The sequence below is a fragment of the Narcine bancroftii genome, chromosome 1 (assembly GCF_036971445.1).
Source record: "Narcine bancroftii isolate sNarBan1 chromosome 1, sNarBan1.hap1, whole genome shotgun sequence".
NCBI lineage: Eukaryota > Metazoa > Chordata > Chondrichthyes > Torpediniformes > Narcinidae > Narcine > Narcine bancroftii.
This window is the reverse complement of record NC_091469.1, coordinates 319,702,233-319,719,074: the sequence shown is the minus strand read 5'-3', so window position 1 is coordinate 319,719,074 and position 16,842 is coordinate 319,702,233. Positions and strand designations below refer to the sequence as shown.

At 42.2% G+C, this 16,842-nt stretch overlaps 1 protein-coding gene and 1 long non-coding RNA gene across 5 annotated transcripts in view; one reads left to right on the top strand and one right to left on the bottom strand.

Annotated features, from left to right (window-relative positions):
* The window catches only part of LOC138747591 (uncharacterized), a 69,372-nt gene extending 66,472 nt beyond the window's left edge, over positions 1 to 2,900 (top strand). For both annotated transcript variants that reach the window (XR_011347570.1, XR_011347569.1), the window contains exon 3: positions 2,706 to 2,900. This is a non-coding gene — a long non-coding RNA (uncharacterized lncRNA). The remainder of the gene's footprint in view (positions 1 to 2,705) is intronic.
* marchf6 (membrane-associated ring finger (C3HC4) 6) overlaps positions 1 to 16,842 on the bottom strand; it is a 105,083-nt gene that overhangs the window by 53,374 nt on the left and 34,867 nt on the right. For all 3 annotated transcript variants that reach the window (XM_069906835.1, XM_069906845.1, XM_069906854.1), the window contains 7 exons: positions 15,136 to 15,279; positions 10,234 to 10,306; positions 9,738 to 9,906; positions 8,986 to 9,202; positions 7,020 to 7,081; positions 3,282 to 3,314; positions 2,969 to 3,020 (listed from right to left, as the gene is read on the bottom strand). In XM_069906835.1, coding sequence (XP_069762936.1) covers positions 2,969 to 3,020; positions 3,282 to 3,314; positions 7,020 to 7,081; positions 8,986 to 9,202; positions 9,738 to 9,906; positions 10,234 to 10,306; positions 15,136 to 15,279 — 750 coding nt within the window. The remainder of the gene's footprint in view (positions 1 to 2,968; positions 3,021 to 3,281; positions 3,315 to 7,019; positions 7,082 to 8,985; positions 9,203 to 9,737; positions 9,907 to 10,233; positions 10,307 to 15,135; positions 15,280 to 16,842) is intronic.

Sequence of the window (16,842 nt, the reverse complement as noted above, 5' to 3'; positions counted from 1 at the left end):
TCTGCAATGCTTTAAGTCAACAGGTGCCTTACACCCACACACCCCAATCCCATGGGCCACACAGCATATTTGGGGGGGGGGGGGGCATGGACTGAAATTATTTTAAAAAATTCTGCTTTTTATGTCATCGGTAAGAGAAAAGTATGGAAGAAACCAACTAAATGACTGCTTCACAGGAAAGGGAATGCCGTGGAAATTAACTCAGACATGGACTTTGAGATTCGCTTTAAGAGTTTATAAACATAACATGGAGATTCTGCAACATCCTTCACTGCAATCAGAATTCAAATCTACCTCCACCAGCACTTATTTTTATACAGAGGGACAAACAAACTTTTACAGAAATGATGATTATGTGGCGGCCCGCAATTGCAGAGATCGGCACGGCACATCATGCGGCAGCGGATGTGGACAGAGATCACTAAAGCAACTCCCAGGACAACGAACCAGTGGGGGTAGAAGCTGGGGAAGCATCAGACCAATAGCCCTAAAATGGCGTTGGTCAAGCTGCCCAGCTAACTCAGCAGAAACAGGCTGGGGAAGAAGGGCATTCAGATGCCTGGACGTTCCCACCCGCTATTGCTATTCATATGGATGACTCAGTAAATCAGCAAAAACTGCGGGAACTTGAACAGTATAAAAGCAGCCTTTCCAGCCCTAATAAAGTGAGTTTGACCTGGCACACTCTGTGTGTGTGTGTGTGTGTGTGTGTGTGTGTGTGTGTGTGTGTGTGTGTGTGTGTGTGTGTGTGTGTGTGTGTGTGTGTGTGTGTGCGTGTGTGTGTGCGTGTTTCTTTTAGCAGTCAGCTACAATTATATAATTAAATCAAAAACTTGGCAAACTACATCTTAAACTACATCACATTTTTCTTAAAGCTTTAGTTTTGTCTAATTGTACGAAAAACTTATCATTAACTACCGTTAGCATCCTTGATGACAGTCAAGGTTTTAGCTTAGCTTCCAAACAATGCATCTCGCTGAGCACAACCAACTAGGTCCAGTCACCACTCCAAAACAGGCTGTTTGCCCATTTTGTCAGTGTCAACATCTCTGCATGATGTTCCCTCCACAAGGGGCTCATAGCCAAGGGGTAGGGAGCTGGAGAAAATGAGGCAGAGGGATGGGGAAGAGAGGCAGGAGTGGCCCAACAGAAACTGGAGAAACTGATGTTAATACCATCCAGGTGGGAGTGTGCGCAGATGGAAAACTAGGTGTTGTTCCTCCAAATTGCGAGTGACCTCGTCTGGCAGTGTATGAAACCATGTCGGGACAGGAGCAGAGAGCAGAATTGAAACAGTTGACCATTGTGAGATCCCTGCCATTACTGCGGACAGAGCAAAGGTGCTCCAAGAAATGATCTCCCGTCTACGACTTGTCTCTCTAATGTAGAGGAGGCCACAACGGACCACCAGATACAGTACAGGACCCCTCCAGATTAATAAATGAAGTGCTGCTTCCCAAATGGTGGTGAGGGATGTGGTGTGGGCATATGTGGCACTCTCTGCAGTCAAAGGGGTAGGTACCAATTAGTGGGAAGGGATGAGTGGACAACAGAGGGAGCAGTCCTGCAGAAGACAGAGAGGGGATCATGTAGGTGACAGAAATTGCAGAGGATAATATGTTGGATGCAGAGGCGCACAGATGCAAGAGGAATCTTGTTCTTGTTGCATCTAGGGGGAGAGGGGGCCAGGACAGATGTGCAGGAAATGTGGATAAGGGCCAAGTTGATGGTGATAGAGAGGAAGCAACATTCTTTGAAGGAGGAGGACATCTCAGATGATCTGCAATGGAAGACCTCATCCCCTAGGAGCAGATACAACGGAGATGGAGGAATTGAGAGAAAGGAATAGAATCCTTACAATGGACAGGGTGTAAAGAAGTGTAGTTGAGGTAACTGTGAAGTTGGTGGGTTTGTGGAGAACATCTGTAGAAAGTTTGTTTCCTGAGATGGAGACAGAGAGATCGAAAAAGGGGAGTGTTGCCAAAGATGGACCATGTGAATTTGAGATCAGGGTGAAAGTTAGCAGCAAAATGGATAAAGCTGACAAGCTCATCATTGGTGCATGAGACCACGCCAATGTAATCATCAATGGAGCAGAGGAAGGAAGAGTTGAAGAGCCTTGCTTAAGTCGGGGTGCAGCATGGATTACTCCATATAGCCGACAAAAAGGAAGGCATAGCTGGGAACCATGCAAGTATCCATGGCTACACTTTTGACAGAGAAAGTGGGATGAGCCAAAGAAGGTTACTGAGGGTAGAACAAGTTCTGCCAGGTAGAGAAGGCTGTTTCCGGTTTCTGTTGGGCCACACCCCTGTCTCCCTCTCTTCTCCATCCCTTTGTCTTTTCTCCAGCAGTTTACCCCCTTACCTCTCCATTCAGAGCTATCCCTCCCCTATGCCTTCCCATCCATAATCTGTGGACCTATGCACTGCCTCCTGCCATTTTATTTAGATGTCCGCCTGCTTTTTATTCATAACTTGACAAAGGGCTCAGGCGCATAACACCGGTTCTGTATCTTTATCTTTGGAACATTAGAAACGCTTTCTTCAGAATTTTTGAGTAAACTACAATCACAGCATCTAGAAACTTTCTGATAAAGGTGAAATGGTTCTCATTTGCCCATGATACATTCCTGACCTTGCTATTGGAATGGCTTAATAAGTTAACTGCCACAGAAGTGAAATGTTTCAATCATTTCATTTCAGGAATATGGACATCAACTTAAGGATAGCCCAGCCACAAGTGACAAAGCAGTCAGGATCTTGCAAGGAGTGGTCTTCAGTGCAATCCATAATTGCTCTACAAAATCCCACTGTTCTTGAAAGCATTCATTCAATTCTGAAAGAATGATGTTGTTGGGGGTTCTACAAACACCAACATTAAAACATTGTATGTGAATTTAGCCATTAAAATATGCACATTATGGAACGACAGTTAAGATTTTTTATTAAGTTTATGAGGTACTTACCAAACACAAGAATAAAAAGCGTATTTAAAGAAACTACCCAAAAGACATGTTCCTACCAGAAAAATAAAAATCAGTTAAAAACAATCACCTTTACTTCCATAAAAGATTTAAAAATATTTTTTACACACGCTCAAGAATAAAATCCAAATATAAAAGGTTCATTACTGAATGACATTAACAAGCAACTAAATTGCATGCACACATCCTTTTAACTAACTCTCTCATTTAAAAGATGAACTGTCCACAAAATGTGATAAAAAATAGACTGTACTCATTTTAGCTATAAGTTTAAAAAATTTATTTTTAAACTTACCAAAAATACAAGTGAACCATCCAATCCAAGCATCTATAAAACAGACAAGGATAAGTTTAAACATCCATCTTATCAGCTGCCAATTTTGAATTTGCATACCTCTTTCATAAAATAATTATCCAATTATTTGCACATAAGCAAAAATGAACTACTCAATACATTAAAGCACTTTGAATTTGCATAAATTAAAATTACATAATTAAAGCTGAAATTACATTGCACACTTTGACCTATGAATTCTCTATTTAACTTAAAAAGGTACTAATTGGATCTACAAATAGTTATTCAAGTATAAACCTCATGACATTAGTCTCTTAAATAAACAATTATCCATTATCAATTTAAAAATCAGTTTATGTTCATGCATTGTTAATTGGAGTGACATGGTTAGCGTAGCATTTAGCACAACGCTGTTATAGCACCAGCGATTGGAACAGAGGTTCAAATCCCAAGCTGACTATAAGGAGTTGGTATGTTCTTCCTATGTCTGCATAGGTTTCATCTAGGGCTCCACTTTCCTCCCACCATTCGAAACGTACCAGGAGTTGTAGGTTAATTGGGTGTAATTGTGCAGCATGGGCTTGTGGTCCAAAATGGCCTGTTACCATACTGTATGTCTATGAATGCTGCCACATAGCATCTTTTCTGCCAGGCATCAACTTTCAAGTATAACCATCTATTCAATTATTAAATTTATAGTTCAGCTAAATATCCATTTATCACCACTGGAATGTAAGGCATTGCTGAGATCATATCTGGGGTAAAACTATGGTCTTTCTCAGAAAGGATATACTGTATATTTCAGCATACGAATCTTGAAACTCTCAAAAAATGGCGTTGACTTGTATGTCAGATATACTTTTGAGCCCTTAAATTCAGCACAAAACTACTGGATGCCAATTTGGCATAAAAGTCAACCCTTGAAAACCAATCTGATGTATAGGCCGATCGTTGAAAAACAAAAAAAAAACCCTGACTGCAACAAATTTTAATTGAAATTTTTTATTGAAAACACGTTTAGAACCCTTCAAAATCTCTATCATCGTCTGAGACAAAGATGGCAGTAAGCGCATCCATACTCTCACTGTTTAAACAGTCATCATACAGGTCCTAGTCTGTATCTCATGAGGTGGCTTCAGCTTTGTTGTCAGTATTCCACAATAAATCATCCTCCGTGCCATTGATTGCACAAGAGATACCGCACTTTTTAAATGATTTTATTAGTCTTGTCGTCGCACTAGGAACCACGGAGAGTTGAAAGTGAGTTGAACCAACTGACTTTAATAGAACTCTCACATTTAAATCCCTTGGAATCCGATGATGCTTGCGGATTCCACGACCTTTACAACATCAACTCTCAGTCAGATCTGCCGCTGACTTGCCCATGACTCCGTGAGCCGGTTTGCCTGTTGCGTGGGCGAGCCACCATAGTCTCCACTTTCACTTTGTCCCATGCTTTGAGCACGAAGTCACACAGCACACCAAATAATGCAGCACGGATTGCCCTGCCTTTTGTAAACAACTTTTCTGCACTTCTCATCCATGTATTCCGTTCCTCAGGCACATGGTCTTCAAACGGCTTGTTCAAACAGACATCGAGAGGTTGCAATAGAGACATTAAACCACTCGGGATAACTGCCACGTGTTTTGTGGTAATCTACTATAAGTAGCCAAGAAACATATCCCAGACCAGCAAACTCCATTCCTTGCACAAACTGTCTGACCACCTGTTCCACACATTGTCTATCCAGTTTTACACTATTTTCATCCATCCTTTTCATGAAAATGCGCAAAAATACCTGCTGGAATTTTATTTTGGGTTTAATTTTGCATTTCAAGATTACCATGAAACATAACTTCATCCAGTCAGCCATGCATGATAACACCACGGTAGACCTGATCCTTTAGTGGCTTGTACTTCTGATTTACAGAAGTAACACTGCTCTATTGCCTATGTCAAAATTCACGGGGGGTTTCATCCATGTTTCCAACATTTGCCAACGCACACTGATGTTTTTGCTGATTACATATAATAAACTTTGATCAAGATTTTTTGGTAGTTTCTGAACAATTTTTGTTGTTTTTTTTGTCATGCAGTACAATTCCCATTATCTGAAATCAGATTCTCCAAAATACTCATTTATCTGAATTTTTTTGGAACGGACCTGACCGGGGTCCTCTGGCTCCCGGCCTCGCCAGGAGCGGACCCCAGGTTCCCAACAGTGGCAGCAGCAGACCTCAGGCTCTCGATGGCAGCAACAGCGGACCTCGGGCTCCTGGGCAGGAGCGGGACCTTCGAGCTCCTGGCATAAACAGGGCAGGGAGGTGTCGGTGATTGGCGGAGCCCAGTATTTTTTTGGTGAGAATTAAACATTATTTTAATGCTTAAAAAGCCTTACCTTGTGGTTTGTTGTTGTATAAACACAGTTACAAGTGTGCCCAGTCCCAACCATTTTGGATTATCAGAGTTGTACTGTAGTACCAGATATTTTCCTGTTTTTGAAATAATTGCACCAGCCTACAATAGCTTCAAAATCCTTACTGAGGACTGGTTGCAACTTTGTCCACTGCAGTGCAAATGTTCTCATTTTATTTTGAGTGACTATGTAGCACTCTTGCCTCTGTTCACATTCCTATTCTACAACGTGATTTTCCAACTCTGGTCTTTTTGGTATTTTTGTTAAAGTCGCTTCTTTCTTCCTCCAATCCCTTACCAACTTCTCATATATATCAAATTTTCTTGTAGCAGCGCAGTTGTTGTTTTTTTGGCCATTTCAATCACATTTTAAAACTCGCTTTATACTTTTGTCACTTTGATGGAGGCTCCATGATAACAATCACCTCCACCCAATGCCCAATAGTTCAATCATTGCAAATTTTGGGGGTCGACTCATATGCTGACAAACGCCCAACATCTCAGGCATAATGAGTTTTGGGGGTAGACATACACCCAATATATGATCAAACCCTTAAAATGAGGCTGAAAAAGGGGATCAACTTATACACCGAAATATACAGTATTTGCTACAAAGGCAATAAAGCCAGATACACCAGATTGGTTTTGGGATGGAAAATCTGTCATATAAGAGATTGAGTAGGCTAGTTCTCTTAAGAGTTCAGAAAAATTAGAAGTCACATTGAAATGCTCATCATTCTTAGAGGGTTTGAAATGGGTAAATATAGGGATAGTGTTTCCCAGGTTAATGAATCTACAACTTGGGACACAAGTTCAAAATAAGGGGAAGCCACTTAGGTTTGAAATGTGGAGAAAATTATTCATGGGGGTTTCATCCATGTTAATGTGGTTAACATTTGGAGTTTTCTATCCTTGAAGACTATGGAGACTGATGCCATTCAAAACAGAAATGAATAATTTATTTGATACATGGAGAACCAAGGGATGCATGGGTAGGGAAGGTTATGTTTGGAGGTTGAAAATCAATGTTAGATAAAAAGCAGGCTTGAAATTAATTTTCTGAAAGTCTACTAAACATCTTAATACAATCCCAGCTCGATATGTAGAGAAAGACAACCACCCAGATGCTTCAAGGTTGACCAAGATTCAGTGCTGTCTTGATGTGGTTGTATCATAGAAAAAATACAATTTTAAATAAAAACAATCTTACCAGCCACCCACAAGAAATTTTACTGCAATAGATTTTTTATTTTTGGAATGAAAGTAAATTAATTAACTTCTATAAATAACTTGGGGAAAAAAGTGACCATATGACCACATACACGCTCCCATGTAAGTTCTTCTGCAGCTCTGTCCCATTCCAATGCATTCCAGTTCATGTCATCTGAAAAGAGAAATACAATTTTAATCCCTCAAATGAACAAACTCATTTGTACAGTTTTTTTTTCATTCAAATTGTTGGTATAAAATCTTCCCATGAATGGTGAACTTTAATAAAGCCAAGTTTAAAAGTGTGTGTGTCAAAACACTAGAATTTATACTGCACAGATTTTGTGTAAGAAAGATAGCTGATATGCAGTGATGGGAGGAGGAGAAGGAAAGATGGAGGACAGAGCTGGCATCATGCAGAACTATCCCAATTATAAAGTTTAAAAACACTGTATTACTAATACAGGTATGTGCCACTTAATGTCCATGATAAGTTCTGTGAAATTGGGCGTTATGCAATGTGGATGTCGTGAGACCATATTATACTGTATCCATAGCAGAGCTATGGGATATTGTAGTGTACCTGTAAACTTTTTATTTGTAAGTAGGGATCAGTGTGGGGACCAACACGGGGCTGTAGGGAGAGAGTGGGGCAGTGGGATCAGTGTGGGGACCGACGCGGGGCTGTGGGGAGAGCGGGGCAGTGGGATCAGTGTGGGGACCGACACGGGGAAGTGGTGAGAGTGCAGGGCACTGGGATTAGTTGGGACTGATAGAGGTCTGCGGGGAGAGAGCAGGGAAGTCAGACCAGTTGGGTATACAGTATGCAATTTCCTATTGTTAAAGCTAGCAATCTCTTTTGCTGAGGATTTACTTGGGGTAACTGAATTATGACATCAACCAGGAAACAGACAGCTCATCATTGGAGCATCCAAATACCTTGATGCTTTTGTTATATGATAATAATCCATAAATGGGTCCACAACTTAAAAAAGTTATTCTTTACATCTTTAATAGTCAATCTGATTCTTTCCAAACTTAAGTAGGACATGAAATCATTTAACCATTGAAAGTGTGTTGGAGTATTGTCCTTCCATTTAATCAGAATTGCCCATTTAGCTATCAGAGAAGTAAAAGATAAAATTTGCTTTTGAGTTGAAGTCAGTGAAACATCATCTTCTTGAGAAAATCCAAATAAAGCTATTAAAGGGAATAATTATGGGACCATGGACGTATTTGCAGTCAGACATTGCCCAAATGGACATTAAGCGGTGCATATCTGTACTAGAAAGTGGAAGATACAATGGATCCTGAATAATTACAAATCAATAGAAGTATCCAAATGAAACAAGTCCTGGAGACAAATATGGAAATAATGGCTGTTAAGACTATTACAGTAATATTGGAAGGAAATATTCAATGTATAGGTACAGTCAGAAACTGTAATTTTGCTTAAAACACCCAAAAGGCAACATTAATTATCTTTTGCATGGTACTTTTTAAATCTGGAATACACAGCTTATGGATATGGTGTAGGCAAGTTCTATTGTGCTCTTCCAAGAGGGAACTGGATAAATATATTGACAGAAAAAAAAATTTCAATCATTTCAATGTAAGAGCTGTTCTGGTTGAGAACAGGCAACAGGCCAAATGATCTCCTCCTATGCCATAAATCATTTTATGATTTGATCATTGTATTTTGGAATTAATCACAGTTGTCACTGGTTTTTTTGATTATTGATATCATGAATAATAGGTGCTGACCATTCGGCCCATTGAGCCAGCATCACCATTCGTTTAGATCATGCTGACCTTCCACTATCAGTACCCTGTCCCTGCCTTCTCCCCATAACCCTTAATTCCCCTGTCCAGAAGAACCTTATCTAACTCCCTCTTGAACTTATCCAGAGAAGCCACCTCTACCACCCTCTGCGGCAAAGCATTCCACAGATCAACAACTCTCTGGGTTTAAAAAAAACAAACCCAGATGGATGCCCCAATTAGAATTTCACTAACATGAGAAGACAATGGTTTCATAAGGAGGATCTCACACTCAGGCCACTAATTTTGTATCCGTACCTTGAGCACCATTATTGACATCAGCACCATCTTCTACGACTGCATCATCCTCCTCATCATTTTCATCGTCTTCGTTCTCACCCTCATCTGCACGTGCATTGGCATTCTCTTCCGCAACAGGCACATTCCCGGCAGCTGCCGCTACATTTCCTTCTGCCTCCTCAGCTGGTTGAAGGACTTGGGGATTCTCTGCTGCAGCATTTGGTGCAGCTTGAGGCTGAAGGATCAAAAATGGTTCATTCATTCCATTGTTTAAACTAAATAATATCAGAGAGATGTTGCAGGAGAGAGGAAAAAGTTAGTATCTTTTGATCAGACTCAAGTTGCAGCTGGAGAGAAACTACTGGCTAAAACAGGATACGACAACATTCCAGCCACTCGGTTACTAGACATAAATAAGTTAACAATCTTAACTGAACCAAGTTACCATGTAGTTTTATTCCAGCCAGCATGACAACATCTGACATTCAAGTTTCTGCATACAATTTGTAATTGCCAAGAGATGAGGATGCTTGAATCAGTATGCAGAATTAAACTGATATCATCCATATTTAAAGAATGATGAAAAATAAACGTATATAATAAAAAACAAATATTGCCAGCTTTGCATCTTTAATTCTAAACTACTCTAACAGTAGGAATAATTAAAAAAATGAAAGGGTTGTCAGGGATCATGAAAGTTAACACAAGATCCCATCAAATCAATAACTTTTTCCTGTTAATAGCCCTTTTGGGACTTTAATGGTCCCTACCTCATTCTGTTGTCCCACTCCGTTGGGTGGTTGAACTTGATTTTGATCAAGCCACTGTGGAGCTCCACCATGTACGATTTGTTCTCGTAACCAGACAAGGCTAATGAATGCACACAGTGTGCACGTCACCACAAAGCAGCCCTGCAAAGAGTCTGCCAACAAATTCTCCCTGTAAGTAATCAAAAGTCAAAATGCATATAATCAATTCTACAAATTAAATAGTTTGAAATTTTAAGACCTACTACACAGAGGCAAACTAGCCAAGCAGAAATTAATAACCACATCTTAACTGTCAAAAATGAACCTTCATTTGACTAATCAACTTGTAGGTGAGGAAAGGATTACATCTGATACCAAAAGCAAAATTGGGCCTTGCTAAATATAATTCATTTCACAGTAATATAAACAAAGGATCTGTTAGATGTTCCTCTCTAAATCAATTCATTACTTCAAAATTGCAACTTCATCGAAAACAAAGCAAAATGCGGAAACTTACGTGGATAACATATCCAGTGGCAGTGTCAACAGTGAGCTCACAGAGCCAGTAAACAAACATTTGTAGATACGACCTAAATGAAAGAGGAAGTGCCGAAGAAAGGTTATTTTAAACCAATCTTAAATGTTCTCAAGGCAATTTTTTTTCCCAACTCATATTTTTATACCAGTATCTACCACACTATTTTTACGAGAAAGCAACGCACAACTTTGCACCTTTTTTTAAAATTAGTGAATATATTTTACAGATTATAATAATATTTTACGATTACCAACATTTTTTTTACACAAAAAGCAAAGTAGAAAAATTATGCATAGCTGAGGCCACACTAAATCCAAAAATATATACAATAAAATAAAAATTCTCTTGACTTGTTGAAAATACTAGATCTTTGACGTCTTCAGGTAACATCAAATACACATTGTTTACAGAACCAATGCAGCAGAAAGCAGTTCCCAGTCATTTCCACATTTAGAGCAGTCACTAGTTGTCAGCTCTTCCAAAGATGTTATGCCAATAACCCAATTAAGCATACCAAGGACTCTTAAAAGTGATAAAAGGGGAAAAAAAACAATTGAGAAAAAAAAGGTGTGATCATACTTGTGGACAAAACGTGCGTTTGTATCCACCAGAATTGTATGGCATGGGAGGTCTCAACACCTTGCCACTAAGGGTGAAGCAACTCAAGGATAACCTGTAGGCAACATGCAAGTACAGTAATACTTATTGCTCTGACTACATAGTTAACATTGTTTATATCTGGTGGTGCCAATCAAGTGCAGTGCTTCTGTCATAAGCCGCTTTCAGGTAGAATCGCCGGAAGAATGTGGCTCCGGAGCGGCTGCGAGTGTCTGCGAAGGGACCTTCAGGTGACAGCGCTGAAGGCGGTGTTCTGCCACCTGAAAGGTCCACAGCGGGGAAAGGTGCCACGGAGCAAACGCCAGCTCCTGAGTCGGGGTAGGGGCAGCCGCCCGACAGCCCTGCTCCCCGCTGCCCGACAGCCCCGCTCCCCGCCAGCCCCGCTCCCCGCTGCCCGCCAGCCCCGCTCCCCGCTGCCCGCCAGCCCCGCTCCCCGCTGCCCGCCAGCCCCGCTCCCCGCCGCCCGCCAGCCCCGCTCCCCGCCAGCCCCGCTCCCCGCTGCCCGCCAGCCCCGCTCCCCGCTGGCCGCCAGCCCCGCTGCCCGCCAGCCCCGCTGCCCACCAGCCCCGCTCCCCGCTGCCCGCCAGCCCCGCTGCCCGCCGCCCGCCAGCCCCGCTCCCCGCCGCCCGCCGCCCGCCAGCCCCGCTCCCCGCCGCCCGACAGCCCCGCTCCCCACCGCCCGACAGCCCCGCTCCCCGCTGCCCGACAGCCCCACTCCCCGACAGCCCCGCTCCCCGCTGGCCGACAGCCCCGCTCCCCGCTGCCCGACAGCCCCGCTCCCCGCTGCCCGACAGCCCCGCTCCCCGCTGCCCGACAGCCCCACTCCCCGCTGCCCGACAGCCCCACTCCCCGCTGCCCGACAGCCCCACTCCCCGCTGCCCGACAGCCCCACTCCCCGCTGCCCGACAGCCCCACTCCCCGCTGCCCGACAGTCCCACTCCCCGCTGCTTGACAGCCCCACTCCCCGCTGCCTGTCAGCTCCCCGGTGCGGACTACAGGGCTGGGGCGGCCGGCGCGGGACGACAGGGGCCCAAAGTCCCGCCCCGGCCGCCCCAGCCCCGTAGTTCCGCACCAGGGGGCTGTTGACAGCAGGGAGGGAGGCTGTCAGCGGGTTGCCAGCTGACTGTCATCAGCCCGTCTGCTGCTTGGCACCTGAAAGCTGCTAGACGCTTTGCCTTGCTGCTTTCAGGTGCCATGGGGGAATGCTCCAAAGCGGAAAATATACCTCCCCGTGGAGGGTTAGGTAAGTGTTCCTCGGGGCCAGGTTCTCCACTTTCAGGTGGCCTCCCGACAGCCACATTTTGGTATTTTAGGCGGCTTTACATTTGGGTATTCTGGCCACCTGAAAGCAGCTATAGAAATAGTAGCTACTGACAATTTTACTCGTTGGTTTTTTGCTAGTACTAATCTATTTGAAACTGCTGCCACAACTCTGGACATAACCTCTCCATCTGGATTCTACTACTTTTTGTCTCAACCTACATCTAAGTGATTTTTAAGTTGCCATGTTGATGGCCTGGATTTTACAGAAAAATCCAGTTGAAGTGCCAGAATTTACCTGTTACCCTGCAACTTCTATACTTCTATCTAGATACGTACAGCTGCCAAAGCTCTGAAGTTGCTGTTAAATGTTTGCTGTTACTTTCCTGACTACACACTGGCACTGAACTTTTCACACAGTGAGATAACTCAGGTTTGCAGCAATGAATTGCAGATTATGATGTAGAAGTCACCAGAAGCTGTGCCTATGCACAATCAGCAGGTTCAATTTGTTTTACAGAGAGGAATGACAAATAGTTTAGATTTACTTCAAATTTTTTTTAGTACATTTAACTTCTGTCAAATTAAAATTTAAAGTTTATTTTTAATAGTTCTAGTATATCTTTAATAATAATATATTTTTATATATAGCATTGACTGTTGTTTAAACCAGGGACAACTTCATACAGCAGCATTGACATTCAACCCCAACAGGCTAGCTGGCTGTTGATCAATTTTTGCTGATCAGCTGTACATTTCTAGATAGCCCATCAACTGGAATTGAAGCTTCTCCTCTCGCAATGACACGATTTTCTCTCCTCTGATTATATCCAATGATAAGGTAATAACGGGGAAGAGAAAAGAAAAATGCCAAATATGTACTCAAGTGGTAGCCAAGGGGATAAACTGAACATTGACAAGCCTTCTGTTATTTAAAAGTAAACATCTAAAAACCAAAGCCAGTGAACCTAGGGCTTGTTGAGGAAAAAATCTAACCTGGAAAGTCTTAGATCAGTGGTTCTCAACCTTTTTCTTTCACTCACATACCACTTTAAGTAATCCCTATGTCATCGGTGCTCTGTGATTAGTAAGGGATTGCTTAAGGTGGGATGTGAGTGGAAAGAAAAAGTTTGAAAAAAAACACCATTTTAATTGTAACTAATTGACTTGTTATGTGCCCAGTTTCATAACTCCAAAGGAAATGGGCCACAACATCACCGCCAATCACAAAAACCTCCCAATCACCACCACCGATCCCTGACACATTTCCACCACTGTCACTGATCCCCAGGGAGGCTTCCCAGGCCACTGGAACACTCACCAGCGTGTTGATAGGTTCCTGACTCCTTGGACACCAGAGTTCCCGATGCCCAAGTTCTGACTGAACCCTTCCCTCGGCCTACTGCACAGGCATACCAAGGTGTGCAGGTGTGGTAGTAGGCTGAGGGTAGGGTTCAGAGTCAGCGTTGGGAGCTCCAGAATGCTGAAGAGGGAGGGAGGGAAGGGAATGCCACATCTTCCCGGGAGCCGCTCTCCCTGATGATGCCAGGACAAGGGATTCTTCTGACTACTTACTGCTAGGAGATAGTGGCATGCATTTTGAGAGGGAGAGTTAGAAAGAAAGGTCAGTAGGGGAAGGTAAAGAAGAAATGGAAAAAGAGATGGGAGGGAGTTACCTGAAATGAGGACAATCATCATTTTAATTTCATGTCGAATGAACTTTTTTTTTAAACCTGTGAGGTCATTTCCGCTCTGAAAATTTCAGATAAATGAGGATTTCGGATAATCAGAGTTGTCCTGCACATCTTTCCTAAAGGCAGCAGCAAGAACAGAACTGGGTGGTGTGGGGCTGACAGGAAGCGCTGCCATCAAAAAGCAGCGCCAGTCATCAATGTGCTCAATAGTGGGGAGGGTTTTGCCTGTGATGTCCTGGGCTCTGTCCACTACCTTTTGGAGGGATTTACACTCAGGGCTATTGGTGTCCCCATACCAGAGCATGTTGCAACCAGTCAGCACACTTTCCACCATACCTCTGTAGAAATTTGCCTGGAATTCTGGTGTCATACCAAATCTCCACAAACTCTGGAGATGCTTTCTTCATGATGCCATTGGTGTTTTGGGTCCAGGAAAGATCCTCCGAGCTGGTGACTCCCAAAAACTTAAATTTGCTCACCCTCTCCACCTCTGCCCAATTACAGTAAATCTCAAATAACCTGGCACCATCAGGACTTGGGTGATGCTAGGTTAACTAGCTATTGAATGTTACTTCATTAATTCCCAAGCACTTTTATTTCACCCTTTTAAAAATACAATAAAGGTTCCAATTGTCCTGCTAAATTTAAAGGGAGCAGGAAATAGAACCTAACAAGTTTAAGTTTGCAGGTAAAATGAGTGCAGGATAGTTGGCACGGACATCAATGGCTTAAAGAACCTGATTCTATGCTGGGCAACTATTAGATTCAGAGGATAAATGGCCTCTTTCTGAGTCAAATTATTCCATGATAATATGGTTCTTTCTCAACACATCTCCTAATCCTATCAAGGGTTTGGAACAAGGGGTCAAGGAGAGTGACTTGGATGCTTGGAGCTTGGGTTCACAGCTGAAACAGAGAGGAAGCCGAGTGGGTCTGGAGGTTACAAGAGCTCAGGAGGCAGTGACATCGAATCACTTGATGCCCCTGAAGGGACTCTCTTTTGTTTCTCTTTCTCTTCTTGGTAAGGGCACTGGACAAGGCCACTTTGTGAGCCTTTACAGGGCAAACAAAAGTAAACACATTTGTATATTTATGAGCATTACTAAAAAAGGAACCTTGAACCTTAACTTTAATTTTTAACTTACAAATCTGAGGGTTGAAAGCAGTTGGGTAAATGAGGATGTAAAGCAAACAAATCAAATGATCCATAATGACAGAAAAATAAAGGAAAAGCATTTCATAAAATTTTGACTTGTAATAATAATAATTTGGAACTACCAAACATTGCAAAACATATCAAAATACTTACATGCTGTAAGAGGTACAACCCCCAGCCATGCAAAGGCCACCAATGTGTAATGGAACCAGTATCTTATTGCTGTACCAATACTTGTAACCAATCCTGCAAAAATATCCTGAATTGGAAGTCTAGACGGCATATCTGGAGAATAAACTGGAAAAAGAAATAATAATTTATAATGATACAAGACGCATCTTTTAAAATATCTCATCATTTTAGAAAATTATGCAGAATAAACTATATGCAATAAAATATAGCCCCGCACTTTCAACAAAGTTTTCCAAAATAATTAATTTAATTTGCAGAGGTGTGAACATTTGAAGGTGGCATTAGAAAGTCAAGTCTAGTCACACAACAAGCAGCACAAAAAGCAATCATCTAATATTAAATGTAAATCACGAAAATCTGCAGACACTGTGGTGAAGTCAAAACACAAGATGCTGGAGAAGTTCAGCAGGTCAAACAGTGTCCTTTATGTAGCAAAAGCAAAAATACATAACCAATGTTTCGGGCTTGAGCCCTTTGTCAAGGTATGAGAGAACGTCTGCAGGTGTCTGAACAAAAGATGTGTGGGGGGGGGGCGGGAAGGAGGGAGAATGGTAAAGGCAGAAGAAGATTGATAGAGAAAGGATGGAGTGGACAGCAGCGATCGGGGGAGGAGAGAAGGCTGGGTGGGTAAGGGGGGAAGGAAGAAATGGAAAGTCTAGAGGGGAGGGGGAAGAAAGCGAACAAGTTTAGCAGAAAGCAGAGAAATCAACATTAAGGCCATCTTGCTGGAGAGTGCCCAGACGGAAAATGAGGTGCTCCTCCAATCTGTGGGTGATCAGGGTGGGATAGTACATAAACCCATGGACAGACATGTGAGCTTGGGAATGTGACTCAGAATTGAAATAGTCACTGTTGTTGCGGACGGAGTAGAGGTGCTGAGTGAAGTGATCTCCCAATCTGCGACCGGTCTCTCCGACGTAGAAAAGGCCACAATATTAGACGTCTTAGACAATATCAGACACAATAGGCCACATCTAATATTAGATGAATGCTTTGCTCCTGATATGTATAAACACACAAAACCTGATTCACAAATATTTTGTACAAGGAGATAAAAAGACCATAAAAATTTGGAAATGTGGATCACTTGGTTATTCAAAAATTAAGTATGATTGCCACAACTTAGTCAAAAAGATTTACCAATGTTGCACGTTAAAGTTCAATGCACTTCATTTACAGAGAAAATACAACAATTTTCTTTGATCTTTTAGTATTTGAAGTAATATCTCTAGCACCAGCTGACAAAAAGCCAAATTCTAGTTTCAACATGCAGTAAAACAAATAAACATTGGGCCTGGATCGAAGTATGATGCATCATTTGAACACCATCCTTTCTTAAGCACTAGAATTAAATGCAGACAATGTAATCAATACAACTATATTGAACATAAAATTCAATACTTTGGAAGATTATTCAAGCCCCTAGGACCTGGTAGCAAGGAACAAATAAGCTTCCCAAAGTCACAATCTCACATTTTACCTCTGGAGGAAGTAACAAGACCATGCTCAAGTATAGTTAACAGAAAACCATTTCAAACCCAGAGCACTGCTCCAAGGCTCTAATCTTTTAGATTTTTTTTGTGTTAATGCTAAATAAAAAATATTTATTGAGTCATTGTTCAATTTGTGATTAATCTCTCCATAAGTTACAATTCAGCTTTAATTATA